At 49.6% G+C, this 16816-nt stretch overlaps 1 protein-coding gene across 1 annotated transcript; it reads right to left on the bottom strand.

Moving 5' to 3' along the window:
* Positions 1-427: 427 nt before the first annotated feature.
* LOC311205037 (uncharacterized protein) lies at positions 428-16745 on the bottom strand (the record flags this gene model as incomplete). Its single annotated transcript, XM_084279326.1, has 20 exons — positions 428-1597; positions 2176-2263; positions 2446-2530; positions 3148-3223; positions 3572-3634; positions 3810-3958; positions 5145-5181; positions 5892-5980; positions 6073-6150; positions 6287-6349; positions 7467-7550; positions 7790-7875; positions 8973-9133; positions 10133-10225; positions 10653-10773; positions 11919-11981; positions 13556-13696; positions 14735-14772; positions 16439-16495; positions 16590-16745. 20 exons carry the CDS (start codon positions 16743-16745, stop codon positions 1487-1489), a joined length of 1839 nt encoding a protein of 612 aa, XP_084135452.1. The 3' UTR covers positions 428-1486.
* Positions 16746-16816: the final 71 nt, after the last annotated feature.

Below are 16816 nucleotides of genomic sequence, written 5' to 3'. Positions count from 1 at the left end.
TGACAGCTGATGGCATCAGGTAATTAAGGAGCAGATGGCAATGCTGTGTTTTTCTACTCAGATGGCTTTAGCAACTAGTGAAGCGTTAGCTCTGTTTAAAGAGTGGGTAGGGATGGGGGAAAAAAAAAAACAACCCACCAACCTGTACTGAGTTTGGGAAAAACTGCAACTTCTTTCTGTTCTTTCCTTCCTTCCACACTAAGTAAAATACAGTGATCTTCTCTGTTTCTGGCTTCTCCAGCAGCCTGATCACAAGCCCATGTCCTGATGAAGTAGGTAACAGGAGCTGCCCCTGAGCCCTGACCCCCTAGCTACTCCAAAACAAATACAAATGCTTAGCTTCAGCCTCTCTTGTCTCTTATGTGGCCCTAGTGCTGCTTGGGAGTTTACAGTCTGGAACCCTTCAGTGAAACCGCTGAGAGTCGTATCAGGCTTTACATCTTTAATCCATATTTCAGTTCTACCTCAATTGCTTCAGGAAGTACATTTGGGATGAGAGAGTTGGCTTCTTACCTAAAGCAGGCTCTGTGCTGCACGTGGCTTTGTGCAACACCTTTGTTGCACCCTGCTTCAATTCTTGCAGTAGTTAAGTAGCATTTCCTACAAATTTTGCCTGATTGCAGTAGCTGCCTCAGCACCCCTTAGAACAGTCTTCCACAGCACTACCAGGTTGCTGCTTCCATTTGGACCCAGATGATAGCAGGCTTCTGCTTCAGGAGCTAGTGGGAGAAAAGAGGTTCTCCAAGGCATAGCTTGAGGAGTAGAGGCAGTGCAGCAGGAAGGCAGAACCCTGAGCCAGCACCTTGGGTCACAGCACTGACGAGGGTTCACGCTCTGCTTTCTTCTCCCCTCACATGTAAGGCAACAGTTTGAGTGACCCCACACTGCGAACAGCGTAAGGGACAGAAGCGATGGGATCACTCACAGCTACAGGCTTTCTGGTTGTCACTGAAGGACTAAAGGGCCACAACACACACTACATAGTTGCAGGCATGTTGAGAAGCACTTTAATCCATATGGACCTGTGTTCCTAAAGGAAGCTACTGCCTCTCCCCACTCAAAACAGTACCTCTGTTATATCCTGGAGCAGGAGGAGTTCTGCAAGAAGACTTAAAGTCTTGGGATTGTACCTTTCCACACACAGCAGTATGACCTGCCCACGTGCAGTCCTGTGGGTGCAAGTGTCTTCTATTTTTATGCAAGATCCCTACACAGAAAGAAGCTGCAGAAGACAGCTGCAGCTTCTGCCAATGGCAAAAACACAGCCAGGAGCTAGCTAACACAGCTGGTGTCCCCAGTATAAACTCACTCATCCAATAACAAACTAGGAGCAAAAATGTCTGTTGTCAGTGCACTCTTAGATCAGTGTTCCTGCTACTAAGCCTTATTCAGATGAACATTGAAAACAAGTCCACTCTAATACTCATTCAGGTTAGACTAGGAAAAAACAAAACCAAAAAAGCCTTATTCCCTATCTTGGTCACTGTCAGGCAAGGATGTCGTAATAAACAGATGGTTTTTTGGTGTGGCAACGAAACTGCTCTAGCTTCAGGCCAATCCTCAGGAGGACAGCTTCATCCCACCATTTTGCCATGACCTGGGAGAAGATGAGAGAGGCAGAGAAAGGAGAAGGGGGAGAAGAAACAAAAACCAAACGAGTAGCACCATCACACAGAGACACTCTTGAAAGCCCTGCAAAACAACGATTCTTTTTCCCCAGCAGCACCAGAAGGATGCGTGCTTTTCCCTTTTACCCCAGTAACTATGGCATCGCTGCCTTTGGGACAGAGGCAGCTGCGGGACTTGTAATTACAAGACATGGACCTTTCACTTACAGGGGACCCATTTCAAGAGGAAGAAGAGCAAGGAAGGACTTAAAAGAAGTTACAGAACTGAGAAGTAAGGAAGAGAGTAGTGACAAATTGTAGGTCCTGATTCAGGTAGACAAGTGAGACAGAGAAATCTGTTTCCTGGATACCTCCAGAGTCCCTCTGCCACTCAGGAGTGAGTTACTCTGAGCCAGGTCTCTTCATACACAAGTTAAAACTTTATTCCCAGTACCTGCCAGCTCCTCAAGTGTTGCTAGGCTGAAGAGTAGGAACCTGGTTATAGTGGTTCAGGACAAAACCAGCCGGGGATTTTGTGACCCAGCATCCACAAAGAGTCAGTCCTTACCTGGAAGCCGATAGGAAGCCCAGCAGTAGAATATCCAATGGGGACCACCAGGCCTGGAATCCCAGTGAAGTTAGCAAGCTGCATGAACCTGGGGGGAAAGCAGTCATCAGCATTCCTGCCTTGGCACTGCAGCGAAGTCACCCTTGTTTTGGAGAGGCAGCAAGGCTCAACCTCTCCTGCCCTACAGCCTGAGTTCCTTCAGCTGGTACAGCTAGTTTCCATCTGTTTGCCAAACGTTTGCTCCCACAGTGCAAGCAGTGCTTTCCTTACCTCATGGACTGGACTGTGAAGTACAAATCGCTGCAGCCAGTCAAGAGGTCGGATTCATAGATTCTTGGGGCAGTGCAAGGAACAGCTGTGGAGGAATCACAGAATGAGGTTGAAAGGGACCCCAAGGTGTCATCCTATCTAACCCTCCATCTCAAGGACAGTCAGCTACAGCAGGCTGCCCAGGACCATGTCAAAATAGCTTTTGATTATCTCCAGGGATGGAGATTCCATAGCCTCTCTGGGCAGCCTCTGTCAGTGCTTAAAGAACAAATGAAGAGTCAGACAGTGGGCAGTCTCCAAGGAGCAGCTCCCTTCATTAAACCCACATGTCTGATACACATTGGTGATGCAAATTCACACCCCTGGAATGCAATCAAGTTGCTGGGATTTATGAATTAAGCAGTTAAGTTTCTATTTAGAGCAAAACCATCTTCAGAAGTAAGAACAGGTCCAGTCCCTCCTGTGTTAAGTGTGCTGGCTCTGCAGCTCCTGTTTCAAGTACCAAGGAGTTTCTCACTGCTGTGGATACAGGCAGGAAGTCTAGAAATACACAGCAGTCTTCGAACCAGGCTGCATCTTCTGAAGGCTTTGTGCAAAGTCTATGCACAAAAATAACACCCTTAAAATTGGGGAGGGAAGGTTAATGGAGTAGCTGTTCTTAAAATGCAGCACAGGGCTGTTGGGGAGCAAGGCTGCCAATACCTGGTGTAAGGATACAGTTCACAGTGGTGAAGATCTCTTGCAAAAATCTCATGTTCCGAGTCCTCTGTCGATTTGCCTGCAAGCAGAGAGAGACCTACTGTCTGGATGGGCCTTCGAGCTTCATGAGGCCCATGTTTGATGGTGACAGACTCTGCCCATCAGAGCAAAGGGAGACACCATCCCTGCAGTATGGAATCAAGATGCCGGACACCAGTCCCCTTGGCATGTCCTCTCTGTGGTGCCCCACAATTCAGCTCAGTCCCCCAGGCATGTCCTCTCTGTGGTGCCCCACAATTCAGCACGCTTTCACAGCAGAGGGCGGTACACCTGGGTGCCAACCTCCCCATGCCCGTGTGAAGGTAAGACACGCCTCCACCCCACCTTTACAACTTCCTGGGGTGCCTCCCCCCAGCACATTCCTTACCGTGATATAATCCAGAGCTGTGAACTGGCAAGCCAAGGCCAGGTTAGCCCGGGTGTCCAAGTTCTGCAAGATAAAACAGCAGTCATAGGTCTGCTGGCAAAAAAATGGAGGTGACAGCCAAGCAGTTCTCTTCCAGGTCTGCTCTCCCGTATCAGCAGTTATCCAGTGCTGTATGAAACTTGCTCTGCATCAGCTGGGACAGCTACTGCCACTGCTCCAAGCTGCTGCTGCTGCTTACCAATTCATGGTAATGTTTGTTGAAGTCAGGTTGCAGGAAGTCCCTCATTTCACTGAGAATGCAGATGGCATGTGCTGCTTTCACTTCTTCCATCTCTGGAAGAGACACTTCAACCACACTGGCTCCCAAACTCTGCAGGTGCTCCACAGCTGAGTACAGAAGAGGTACAGCAGAGAAAGCATCCTTGAGTTCACCAGTCTTCACAGAAGGGCTGCAAATCCCCACCCCCTTGGGAAGCTAGAGGCCCCACAGGCCATGGCAAGGCAAGCCTCTTCAGTGGCACACAGGCTACTGCAGCTGCTTCTCATAGGAAAAAGCCTTCAGCCTAAGTAGATCTCTGTACTCCAACAGGGCAGGGGCTTGCACCCAGGTACTTAACTTCCCTGCTACGCTTTGGGCAAGCTCATCTCCTCCCCCCATGTAACCCAAAGAGCCAAGGTAGTCTGACAGTGCTTCCCTGAGCACTTGGTGTGACTGGTATTTTGTCAGCCTGAGGTGATTATGTAGCAGCATGAGATGCCCATTCAAAGCCTCTTCTGAACCACGATGGTAGAGGAACCCAGGGGATACTCACACCACACCAACAGTACAGGTTCACTAAATCCTGACACACGTTAATAAGGCTTTCAAAAAAGTGAATTTTTTGCAGTCTAAAAAGAACCCCCTTCTTTCTTTGACTCCCAGCTTCTTCATAAATACCCAGGCTTGCCTATTTCACAGGCTCATGGTGCATCTCTCCTAAGAAAACTCTACACACACAGTAGTTCTCTACGGAAATAAGGAGGCTGAAGAAAATCTAGGCAAACAACGCCTCAATACTGTGAACAATCTTAGTTCCAACGCATACAAGGCCAACTAATATACCAGGCATTGTAGAATCTTTCTCCCTTGCTCCCAAGTACACACCAGGGTCAATGCTGCCTAGTCTAAAATCTGACAAAGCCACCCTAAGGGCACCATTCAGCTGATATCAGGGAAATACCAGAGAACTGGATGCATCACAAAGACCTAGCCCTGTCTCTCCTACTAAACACTACATTGTGAAAGAAGTCCTGCCCTTAAATAGTCTTTTGCCATAAAAGCTTGTGGCTCCACACACTGGCCTGCATTCTTCCACTTTAACCTGACAAGCCTACAACTGCTGAGCTTTGTAACCCTCAGCAGGCAGGAGGGTCTCCCTAAGACAAAGCTACCACTGTTTGTCCAGGCAGACCTCTTTAAGCATCTGCCTTTAAGGACTACAGGCAAGATCTTTTTAATGCACACACAAGAGGAGCACCAGGTGATACCAGGACATCCAGCAAAATAAGAGACTTACAGACTTTTCCTCTTTACCTTTCTCACAGACGGACAGGACTTCAGCATCACATGCCTAGAGAAAAAGAGAAAGAACTAAATAGACTTTAGTAACTGACCTCCTCTCCTTAGCAAGCACACTCACCAAGTCTTTCCCTTGTTCCCTTGCTGCCCTAAGGGCAACAAAACACAGCTCTCCAGGACTGCCTTAGGCCACCTGCTCCAACAGAACAGGTTGCAGGTCACAGCCCTATGGAAAAGAAAAGGTCGTCTTTCCCAGAGGAGAGGATATTCCTCCTCTGTGCTGGAACAGAGCCAGAAAGAGTCCTTGTTTTCCTCCAGGGAAGAAATCCTGAGCGTGTTTGTGGGGCTGCATGACAACTGTCATGCAGTACTGGCTTGCAAGCCCAGTTTCTAATTTGGAATGATGAAGTACCACTCAATAGACACATGCTAATTTTCCTCATTTGATTTTAAACTAACTGCCTTTTATAATCAGTTCAGAAGCACTCTGACCCACCGAAACAACAGCATGAGGAAGCATACTGCCATCAACTGTATAGTTTTACCTTTTCTCATGCCACCAACAGACTTTTACTCAAAAGGCTGCCTTAGGAAAAATTAAAATCTATCCCTTTTGGTATTTTCACCCAGACTATATTCTCTTCCAGTGACAGGCCTAAATATGAGAAGCTCTACCAATGACAGGCAAGAGATCAGTGAATGCACTGAATTCCTTCAGAATCTCATTTTACAAAGCAGCAGAAAGAGAGAGAAAGCAGGCACCTTAAAAAATGTCCAGTCCACTCCCAGTTTTAAGCCTTTCAGATCAGGAGCGCACATACCAGATAGGGTTGCTTTGGGCTGGTTTTGTCCTGCAGAGAACAATCAAGAGTTCCTTACTTTATCTAGGATGCCTCTAGGGAGGCAGAGCACCTAGGCTCAGGGAGGTAGAGGGCTCACCAACCGTATGGGTAGAGCGGATCTGGCCCAGCAAGGATACTGTAAACAGTGGCCGCATCTGCCACCGAGGTACAGAAGGGGCCTGTGAAAGAGAGAAGGGTTATAGAAACACGACAAGGGGTAGGTAATACTTTCCTCCCAAGGTCATCTGTAGGCACAGACTGTCTCCCCTCTGAGGGCACAGCACAGCAAGGTCAGCACAGCACAAGTCCTCTTACCTACGCCGACAGTGGAGTAGGAGAGCGGCAAGCTGCCGCGGGAACTGATGCGCCCAAACGTGCCTAGAGAAAAAGGAAGGGGCAGTTCGCTGAACGAGGCCTGACCCAGCCAGCTCTGGGGCCCCCCATCAGGGAGCAACACACCCCTGCCAGCCAGTTTTATGTCTGCCATTTCAGAGCCCGGCCACCCACCCTTCAGCATCCCTGCTACTGACCACAACACCTCCAACAGACAGTGAAACTGTTTCCCCCCACGAGGAATTATTTGTTTGAGGGGAAATGTGTGCAGGGACAATTTGAAACGCATGCATTTGAATATGCAGGAGCAGCATCTACAGGATGGAGGATGGAGAGGCAGGAGCAGGATTATCAACAGCAGGAGATACCAACCCCTGGGGAGATCTCACCCACATCACGCCTACCACCAGCCTTCTGGGAGTATCCCTATCACCTTCCTGACCAGTAACATTGTTGGCACCGTCATGGTTATCAAGATTAGTCAAGTTGACCACACGTGAGGGATGGAAAAACAGTAATGGCCAAGTATCTGGTCTTGGATGAAGCAGCCGAGATCCTTTGGGATGATCTACCGTTCCCAAAAAAACAGCATCTCCTCCAAGTGACAATCCTGCCTCGCCACCTCCCATGCTTCAGAGGCCGCCTGGTGCATTTCTTGGGTCCTCTGCTCCTTCCCCTTGACTAAATCTTACTGCAAAAACTGCACTGATACTTCTTCTAACACTGAAATAAGAGGGAATGGCTACACCCTGGTTTCATACAAGCCCAACACCAGGTTTAACTTGCCAGACACAAACCTGAGCAGCACCCGCCTCTCCATACAACCAGGGTGATGGCAAACCATCCTAAGTGAAGATGCTTTTCACCCGCTCAGTACAGACTGTGTCTGGAACACCTCCCAGCATGGCATGAAGACTGAAGAGGGATGAGTGGGTAGAAAGAAAAGCAGCACTCATGTTCTGTTTAGCATTTGACTGAAATAATTTGTTTTGTTGAACGTTTGTTCGATTCCCACTATACTGAGATTTCTTCCACTCTGCCAGTGGCACCCACGTGACTCTCAGGGTGTGACACTCCCCAGTTTCTCTGGTCTCACAGGAATGAACAGACCGTGCCTGACTTGTTTGTGGCATTCTACCCCTCCCTGAGCGAAGGACTCTACCTTTCAGCCCCACCACACCACAGAAGGAAGCAGGAATCCTCACAGAGCCGCCTCCATCTGTGCCAATACCCACCGGGCAGAGACCTGCCAAAAAGAAAAACCAAACAAATCCACACATTGGCCTGTGATCAGGGAGACATCGTGTTGCCCTGTCCATTCTACCAGCAACTGTAGCCAAGACAGCACACAGAGCTCTCTATCGAGCTGGGAGTTTCCTCCAGCTTCTAAACCCGCTCATAAAAACTGAATGCTTGAGGTGGGTGCTTTGCCTCAGGCCCTTCCTCCCACCGCCCCTGAACCTTAGGACCTTTAGGACCACCTACCTGCTGCTACAGCTGCTGCTGACCCACCGGAGCTCCCACCTGTGTAGTGGTCAGTCTTGTAGGGATTCCTAGCAATCTTGTGGTACCTGAGGCAGACAAAGAGTTTTGAATCTTTTCCAGGAAAGGACCGTGTGCGCTATAGGGCAGAAAAAGATCCAGGAACACAGCTCTGGGATTCCAATCTCTCAGTAAAGAGATGTCATTCCACCCAAGATAGTGCTACGGCCCTAGAAAACAAGATGCAAAAGAGACTCCTGCCTCAGCATCTGATCTTGAAACCCTAAGCAGCCTATCCAAAAGAGGCAGAGAAAGGATCTCACTCCTGCTCTTCTCTCTGCTACAGCGCACCACCAGTACACCACCAGTACAGTGTGCCACTGTGCATTATGCAATTCCAAAAGGTGGAGCAGCTGGTGGTCAGCAATTCTTGCAGACAAGCCAGTCAGCGTCCCTGGCTCTGCCCGTTATCCCACAGCAGCAGCTCCCAAACTCACCAGCCCGCCCACAGTCCCCAAACACAAGTGACCTCCCGGGTGGCATGGCATCCCGATGACCTCACACAGTGAGGAAATGCCCTGGCACCCTGCTGCAGCTGAGGGGGAGCCCCACTTCCATCCACCTGTACATGCAGGAAGCATAGCTCTGCACGTGTGGTATCAAGGCTGTGAGGACCATTGCACTAGAACAGCAGTTCCCTGCTTGGCTGTAGCTGGAGAACTCACAACAGTAAAGCAAATTCTAGTGAACCTCTTCAGTTAGGAAATGAAAAACTACATTCTTCTGAGATGACTGTACCATTTCTCACTATTCAGGGCCCTTAGTCATTACTGTGACTGAGCATCGGATTACTATTTGTTTTGTCAATGCTTTTGTCTATCCTTCATCCTATAAACAGTCACACCTCCAGGCTTTAAGGCCTGGCAGACCAAATTTCTTACTTAGCAGACACCACTTGGATCCTCTCCTTCCTTTAGCTTCAGGAGCCTTCAGGCTTCCATGGCTACTCCAACCCTCAAATCTGCAATGCTGGGTTTTCATACCCACCAGGTTCTCCCTGCACAGGATGTTTCTATCAGTTTTATTCTCACATCCTCACCCTACTCTTGTACCCTTCTCTGTCAGTTCTGGACAGGCTTCTAGGTCTTTCTAGGCTGGTGGCAAGAGAGGGGAAAGGGATTTTTACCTATTAGGGTTGCATCCAGTTGTCCCAGTCCCTAGTTCGTGCATGTTTGAGACCCCAATAATGACAGCCCCAGCCTCTCGCAGCTTCTTGGCCACAGCAGCATCTTCTGTTTCGGGCTCAGTCCCGAGATACACTGTTCCCACTCGGTGATAGTAAGGTACCTGAGCAAAAAGACACCTTAGTATTCATCCTAAAGCCCTGGCAAGGTAGGCAGGCACACCTGCATGCCTCACATGCTCCACAACAGATCCCAGACATTAGCACCCAGAAAGGTAAGGGCTGGAAAGCTTCACTCTTCATCTTGCCCTGTGCTGGTTTCTGTTAGGACAGACACCGAACCCTATATATTTGTTCCTTCTCCCACAGAGAGGAACCCTTTTAATACCATGGTGCAGAAGATCAGAAACAAATAGATGGTCAAAAACTCTGCCTCCCTGCAGCAATGCAACTGCTATGCCCAGAGGCTGCAGAACCTCTGCCCCAGAGCACACAGGAGCTACATTCTCCTTTTTTCTGCAGCCAGGGCTGCAGCGTTTCAGATCTGCAGTGCTTTGAAGCGAGGCACCAGGACTGGGTGGGTGCCAAAATACCAGATGGGCTCCTTTTCAGGGTATGCTAAGTAGTCTTCATTTCGATGCAGCAATGGAAGAATCTGTACATAAACAGGATTCCCACCCTAAGGGTAGGTCTCTGCAGAGCCTACAGCAGCTCGATGGCACTGCCAGGAGTATTTAATGTTAACTGTTTTTAGGCCACAGGCAAAACTCCTCCTGAGTGGGGTTTTTCAAATAAACTGGCATATTTCTGACACATGTCCTTTTAGTTAAGGAAAAGGGGGTGCTGTTCCAGTGGAGCAGTCAGTGCCTGAAAAATACAGTTACACCCACCACTACAGATGCTTTCTACATTCTCAATTTCATCGTAAGAGGGACTGTTTCTTACCCCTACCCTCCACTCCCCATGGATCAAAGAGATCAGTACAAGATATGGAACACATCACCTGGCAAAACTTGTTAATCCTACTCATTACAAACCCAAATACTACCCATTATTACAAACATATTCTCAGGCTTCTGATGAGGAGCTGGCCTTAAAACCTTCTCAGGTTCTCTAGGTTGACCACCTGCAGCATGACCTGACAGCTATGCAAGGAAACTCACCACTTTGAATTCTTCTTTCACACACACTGGGATGCCATCCAGATATGACAGGGTGCATTTATTCTGGTAACGAGCAGTGGAGGCATCAGCCATCTGCACAGAGGAAGAAAAAAGTATACATTATATATAATTTAATTGAGCTGAAGGTCATTACCAATATCAGCCATTTTTGGTATCTGTTCAGTCTCAGGCTGTTACTAAGCCATAATATAAAAGTTTCTTTCTTCTTCTACCATATGCTGACATGGAACTCCTACTGGGACGCATCTATGCAGATGGATGCCCCATAAGCACAGAAGTCCTGTTTTAATCACAGTCATCCTGCAGGAAACAGATTGCTTTAATGATACCCCTATTTGCAAGAAGGAAAGCAAACTTGTTTCTAGTCCTCTACACAGGAGGGGGGGAAAACGTACATACTTTTCCTGTGCAATGTATCAGAAGACCCTCTGCCCCTTCTGATGGATGCTACTGTTCTTGGGATGGCAGAGGCCCCTTTCCTACCAGAGGCAGACGTTACCTGCATTATTTGCTCCCGGTCCCACTGCACGATGGCTCTGAGTGGGGGGTTGGCTTTGTCACAGTCCTCCAGCATGGCAATGATGTTCTTTGCTACCTGAGATGGCGTCAGCTTCCCACTCCTGCAGGGCAGAAGAAGTTGGGACCTGGTTACAGGACCCCCACACCACACCCACACACAGGGCTTGCCTCTCATGCAGCAAGATGGCAGCTGTCACATCTGTAAGCAAGAACTAGATAATAATCTGTTGTGTGGTGGTGATTTCAACACTGCTGACACCACTGAGACAGAAGACTCCCTTCCTTAAGGGGAGAATTGGCCTACACAGCACGCCCCCAACCCTCAGAGTAGGAGCAACAGCTAGGAGCGCTACCCAGATATTCCTGAACCACCAGATCAACAAGGGAAGGACAGCTGTCAGCTTTACAGAGTCCTCAAGCTCCTGAAAGCCCGAGGCTATGAAACTCCCAGGATCATGAGTGAAGACTGGGAGGCCAGCCCCCTCTTGCCGCAGAGCAGGGGCTCCCAGCAGTACTGTCCCGAGACCTGTAACAAATTGGCTTTCCCTCTCTCCCAGCAAACAGCTATGTTGCATCACCAACACATCTATCTCTGGCTGACACAAAAAGCCTCAGGGCCAGAGGATGCACCTGTAAGACCAGACTGCAGCGTCAGCCTTTTGCTCCAAGGCCACAGCAGAGGTGGCCTTGAGGAAAAAGTGCCAGGAGCACCAGAGGATTTATCAGAGCACTCCATACCTGGCACATGTCCCAAAGGCAACCAGGAGTTACCAAGCAGCCAACAGCTTGCACCAACTCAGAGTCGGGGGTGAGCTTCCAGCCCTTCCCGATCTGGACACATTCAGTGGGTGAAAGCAGTCAAACTGCTCACAGGAGCACAAGCAGCTGGGGAACCAAGGGATTCTTCAGAGACCCACACTGTGTGCATCTCATATCATCCAAATGAACCTTCCTCTCCTCACTCACAGTTTTGGGCAAGCAAGGTATGTAGAAATCTCTCCCAGAGAAGACTGACAGTAAGCCAAGGAAAACAGTGTTTAAATATCCTTGCAGGGCTTGTAAATTTATGCCTGCTCTCCCAGTTGGTTTTCCTTTGTTAGAGGGAAAGGATGGCAGAGGGTGATGTAAACAGGGGTACCTCACAGACAATCCTAACAAAGGGACGCCCCAGAGCTTGTGGAACAGTGACAACCCACAGCAGCAAAACACGTGAGACAGGCTGTTCCCAGAACACAATGTCACCTACCGGTAACAGTCCAGGTAATCTTTGATCCCTTTGAAGTTAAACCCATTGCTAGCAGAATCAGGCCTGCAAAGAAAAGGGCAACTATGAACCATCAAAGCCACCTCCGCTTAGACAGGCAGACCTCAGTGTCCCAGCCCGACGCAGGCTGGGCCTCACTTGCCCGCTGAGAGCAAACCCGCAGGCCGCTGCCTGGCCTGCCAGCCTACGCGTCCCAGCCCACACTGCGCCGGGCTCCTTGGGCCCATTCGAGGCGCTGGGCACACGAAGGGTGCCACAGAAGTGACACATCAGCCCTGCTGACATCTTTTAGTTGCTTCGTATTCGTACTGCAACGGAGCCGTCACTAAACTCTCCAGAATTTATTCCAGGTTTACATCTGGCACTCCACTGCAGAACAGCTAGAACGTGCGGGTCAGCCTACGCCCGGGATCTCTGTCAGGATTTGATCCAGAGAGTCTCGCCTGCACACGCACAGCCTGTGGTGTAGGAGCAGGAAAAGGCACTATGCAGCACACATAAGGATGCACATCAGCAAAGTGCTGCAAAACTATCTGGTGGCCCCAGTACTTAAGAAATAAACCATTTCTCATGACAACAGGATGAGCATGAAGTCATCTGAAGATGGAGACTTAGCAAATACTACTCCTGTGCTGCCTCCACATGATCACTCAACCCAGAAGCCATCCCATGAAACAGGGCAGCATATGGCACTGTCATGTGCCATGCAAGGAAGAGTCAAGGCTCCAGTAACCTGCCCTCTAATAGTGACTGTAATACGTCACTGGGAGAACTGGGGCCACAAGAAAGCTGCACTCACCCTGACCAATACCTGCAGGAAACACAGAAATACATTCCTCCTTCCAAAACGAAGGAGCTGGAAGTTTTCCCTTGTTCTGATTTAATAACTCAAGCAGGGAGCAAGCTTAGTCTTGCCAAAAGTAGAGGTAATACAGAGAACACACTCTCTGAGACACTGATAAAGTTCAGACATCTTCACTACCTACTGTACAGGCCCACAACTAAGAACAAAACCAGATGAGAAGAGCATTCGGCAGTCCAGCTGCTCCCATCGCAGCATCGGCCCTCAGCAAGACACCCGACCCTGAGTAATGATTTGCCAGGAATCCAGTGGGATTTAACCAAATACAGTCTGCCATCAAGCAGCTGAACAGGCTTGTATCCGAACAACCTAACTTACAAAGCCTAACTTACTGAGGGTCATTCTCTTTATAACCTGCTTTCCTTCTCCTCTCCAAGCAGCCCCTGTGTTCTCTCTGGGATTCCTTGCAGGCAAGAAACAGCACAGCTGAAAATTCATTTAAAGGGATGCACGCACCGACCAGTCAGCCACTAAGTTTAACTGTTCTAACAGTGCAACCAGAGCCTTGGCCAGGGCAGAATTCAGCCTCTCCCCAGTAAGCAGACTCATGAAGCTTGCAGAAATGGCATACTGCTTGTAACTACTGGCCATGTATAGGTTACAAAAGGAAAGATGACTGACAGCACAATTTCTTTTGTAAAAAGCCAGGCGTGGAAAAATACTTTAATGCAGATTACTGATAAGGGCAGCTTCCCACTGACACAACAGTGCCAGGACATGTGTTCTTCCGCTCCACTCTCACACATCACATACTGACCTTTCATCTATCAGCTGCCTGATAACATCTGAAGTGCTTTTATCATTGGACTTGTCCTCCGTAATCTCAGCAGCAACCTCCGGGACAAAGGTGGGATCTTCATGAAGGTCAAGTGAACGCATGAGGGCAAGGTTGTTCAGCCTGGAAGACAAGAGTCCCTGCTACAGTTTGCAAGCTCCACCACCATGACTAATTTTTCAGACTGTGCAGGGGGAACCTTACCCAAGAACATTTTGTCTCAGCAGCCTGCTCTCACAGCAGGGAGTTGCAACAGTTACAAGATAATCTCTCACACCTTTCCTAAAGGCAGGATAAAATCTATTCTGCTTGCTTCACACACCCTCCCACCTCTTGACTTAAAGCCAGGCAGCCTCCATAAACCCAAGCTGGGAAAGAACTGGTGAAAGTTTTCAATTCCCTTTAATTAGACATATCACCCACAGACCAATAAAGACAGGAATGGAGAGGAAAAGGAGAAAGGAGTACAAGCCATACATTCAAGCAGTAATCCTGTTACTACAAGCTCCAGATTTTTCCATGACCTGCTTCAACATAGTTAATTCACAACCAAATAAAACATCGATCAGGGCACAAGTCCAGCGCTTGGAATATATAATGAAGCAAGGAAATCAAGGTCCTGTCACAGATATCAAGGGGTACCAACTGCATTTAATACATCCTGGATCTGCACAGATGACCCCTGAAATGGGCAAACTCCAAGAGCCAAGGGTGAGCCTGAGGCTCCTGACGCTTTAAAAAGAACGTACTAAAACCTCTGAACTTCATGTCTGGCCTCATTTCCCCACAACTACTATTCTTTTACCACTACTGGTGACATCCACAGCACATCCACAAGCTTTGAAAGACCACTCCTTAGCAAAAGGACTGAAAGGCAAAGGAGGCAAGTAATCAAATTTGGTTTCTATGTACCGGCCTGAGTGTGAAACAAGGTTATTTTCTTCTGACAGAGAGCTACCCAAACAATAGCAGTTAAAAAAAGTCAAGAAAACAACCTGTATGACAATCTTGCTCACTCTCCAATCAAGTTATGCAACCTCCCTCCCCAAAAAGGTCATTTCAGATAACCTGTAAGTGGTGTGCACAGCAAAAAATCTTCAAAGAAAAAAAAAAAAAAGGAAAGAAAGAAACTGGAAGAGGGAGAAAACTCTCCATTCTTACCTCATTAAGAATGGCAGTAAGCAGATCTGTCCAAAAGCCTAGAAGAAAGCAAGCAGAGACATTGGTTTGCAATAACTTTGACCTGAACACCTTCTTCACTAGGCAAAGAACGCTGAATGTGCTCGCAATCACTGCAGTCTCAGAGCACCCTAGAGAGCATGCAATGCTCTGAGGTAAAAGAAATAGCACAAATACTTGTCTTTCAGGCCACAAAATTGGCCTGAAACACTTTACCCCCACCCTCTCATCTTCATAGAAAGAGTATATTCTTCTGGCTTTCCTTCCTTTCTCCATTCCTGCTGACTCAGCCCAGAAAGCCTGCAACCACAGGCTGCAACACTGTTAAGAGGCATCTACATAGCAGTTACTTGCTTCATGTTCTGCAGATTATACCCACATTGTATAACGTAGAAGGTTGCTATTGGGTTTTTTTTTTCCCCACTGTTAGGATCTTTCCCGTCCTTCAACCAGCTACTGCAGTAAAGCAAGTAAGCATGGAAAAGCATGAGAAATTTAGAGACTCCATGGTAGCAGACAGCTGAAAACACTCTTTGAGTACCTTGGCTCCCAGTGTAGCAATACCAGTGGTCCCAAAGAGACCAGCCTTGTTCCAGCCTGTTTAAACAGCTCAACAATAGTCTTCAAAAACAAAACATTTCATGATGTTACAAAAACAGTGCAAGTCTGAAGCAAGGCTCACACTCCAAGATCCGTGAAGCGATACGTTGACTCACACGTTACGTAAGAATTACAGTCTCTCTGAAAACACATCACTCCTAACCTATCTACATCTAATCTAAGACAGCACAACCCTGTAGGAGACTGAGAATCCCACATTCCCCCTCCAAAGGGGATGTCGGGAAAGGAAACGAGCCCGGGACCATGCACGCAGAAGCGGCCACAAAGCAAAGGATGAAAAGGTGTTCTGGTTGAAAAGCCACTTGCAAGGCGCTCTCAGAAATAAACACACCACCCCACCGCTAGCTCTCACTCCCCATCCAAGCAGCCCCCAAGCTCTCTAGCAGGTCACACTGTCGAAATGAGACTTTCACGCCCAGGGCTAAGCAGCAGCAGCAGCAAAACACACCTGCTCTCGGGCTGCCAAGGGGTGTGCAGGCTGCTCTGCCAGCACCCTGACATATGGCAGTCACACCTCCTCCACACCAGCCACGGCGGGAACCAACCTGAGGGCTCACAGGCACGCCAAAGCCCCGGGGAGGGGAGCACTGAGGGGACAGCTGCCAGAGCCCACCCCAGGCAGACTTGGAGGGGACAGCTGAGGAAGGGACAGCTGCCTCCAGCCCCCTCCCGGAAACCCCACGCCGAGGGCTAAAGGCCGTTACTGTCTGTGCCTGAGGAAAGCCGGTGGCAGATGTATTCTGAGGGTAATGTCAGCTTCAGATTCCCCGTGCCCCAACGCACTCCAGACACCCTCAAAGGGCTTGCTCTCTCCCCACGGCATCCCACCTGGGGAGAGGGGTGAACCCAAAACCACGCAGAGGGCCACCACTCCCCTACAATTCCCCTACAAACGAGGGATTTACCTTCCCACCGAGACGCCCCCCTCCCCCCCCCCCCCCCAAAACCCTCCGCAGCCTTGGCCTCGTCCGGTTTTCCCCAGACAACGTTGGGTTTTACTGCCTTGTTTACCCGGCTCCTGCCGCGCCATCAGGTGCCGAGCCCCGGCCCCTCGCCTCGACTCACCGTGTTGGCGACATGGACGAAGAGTCGCAGCACGGCGCCGGACAGCCGCGGGACCCACTGCGGAGAGGAGGCGAAAGGTGAGCGCCGGACCCCGCTCAGCGCCGGTCCCCGCTCCCCACCGACCCCCGCCCGCTCCCTCCCCGGCGCTCACGGCGTCCCGCGGCGGGCTGCGGCTCCGCGCCTCGGCCCGGCCCGGCTCCCGGCGGTGCAGCACGGCCCCCGCGCTGCCCGTGTGCCGCCGCACGCAGCACAGGTAGACGGCAGCGACCGGCAGCAGCGAGAGAACCAGAAGCAGCAGCGACGCCATCGCCGTCCTTGCACCAAGCCTTGCGGCGACAGCGACTCCCGTTCCCCCCACCCCGGCTGCCGGGGAGGTGC

Source organism: Gallinula chloropus, assembly GCF_964237585.1.
Source record: "Gallinula chloropus genome assembly, chromosome: 1".
NCBI lineage: Eukaryota > Metazoa > Chordata > Aves > Gruiformes > Rallidae > Gallinula > Gallinula chloropus.
Note: the sequence above shows the minus strand (reverse complement) of the source record. Positions and strands in the feature narration are given on the sequence as shown.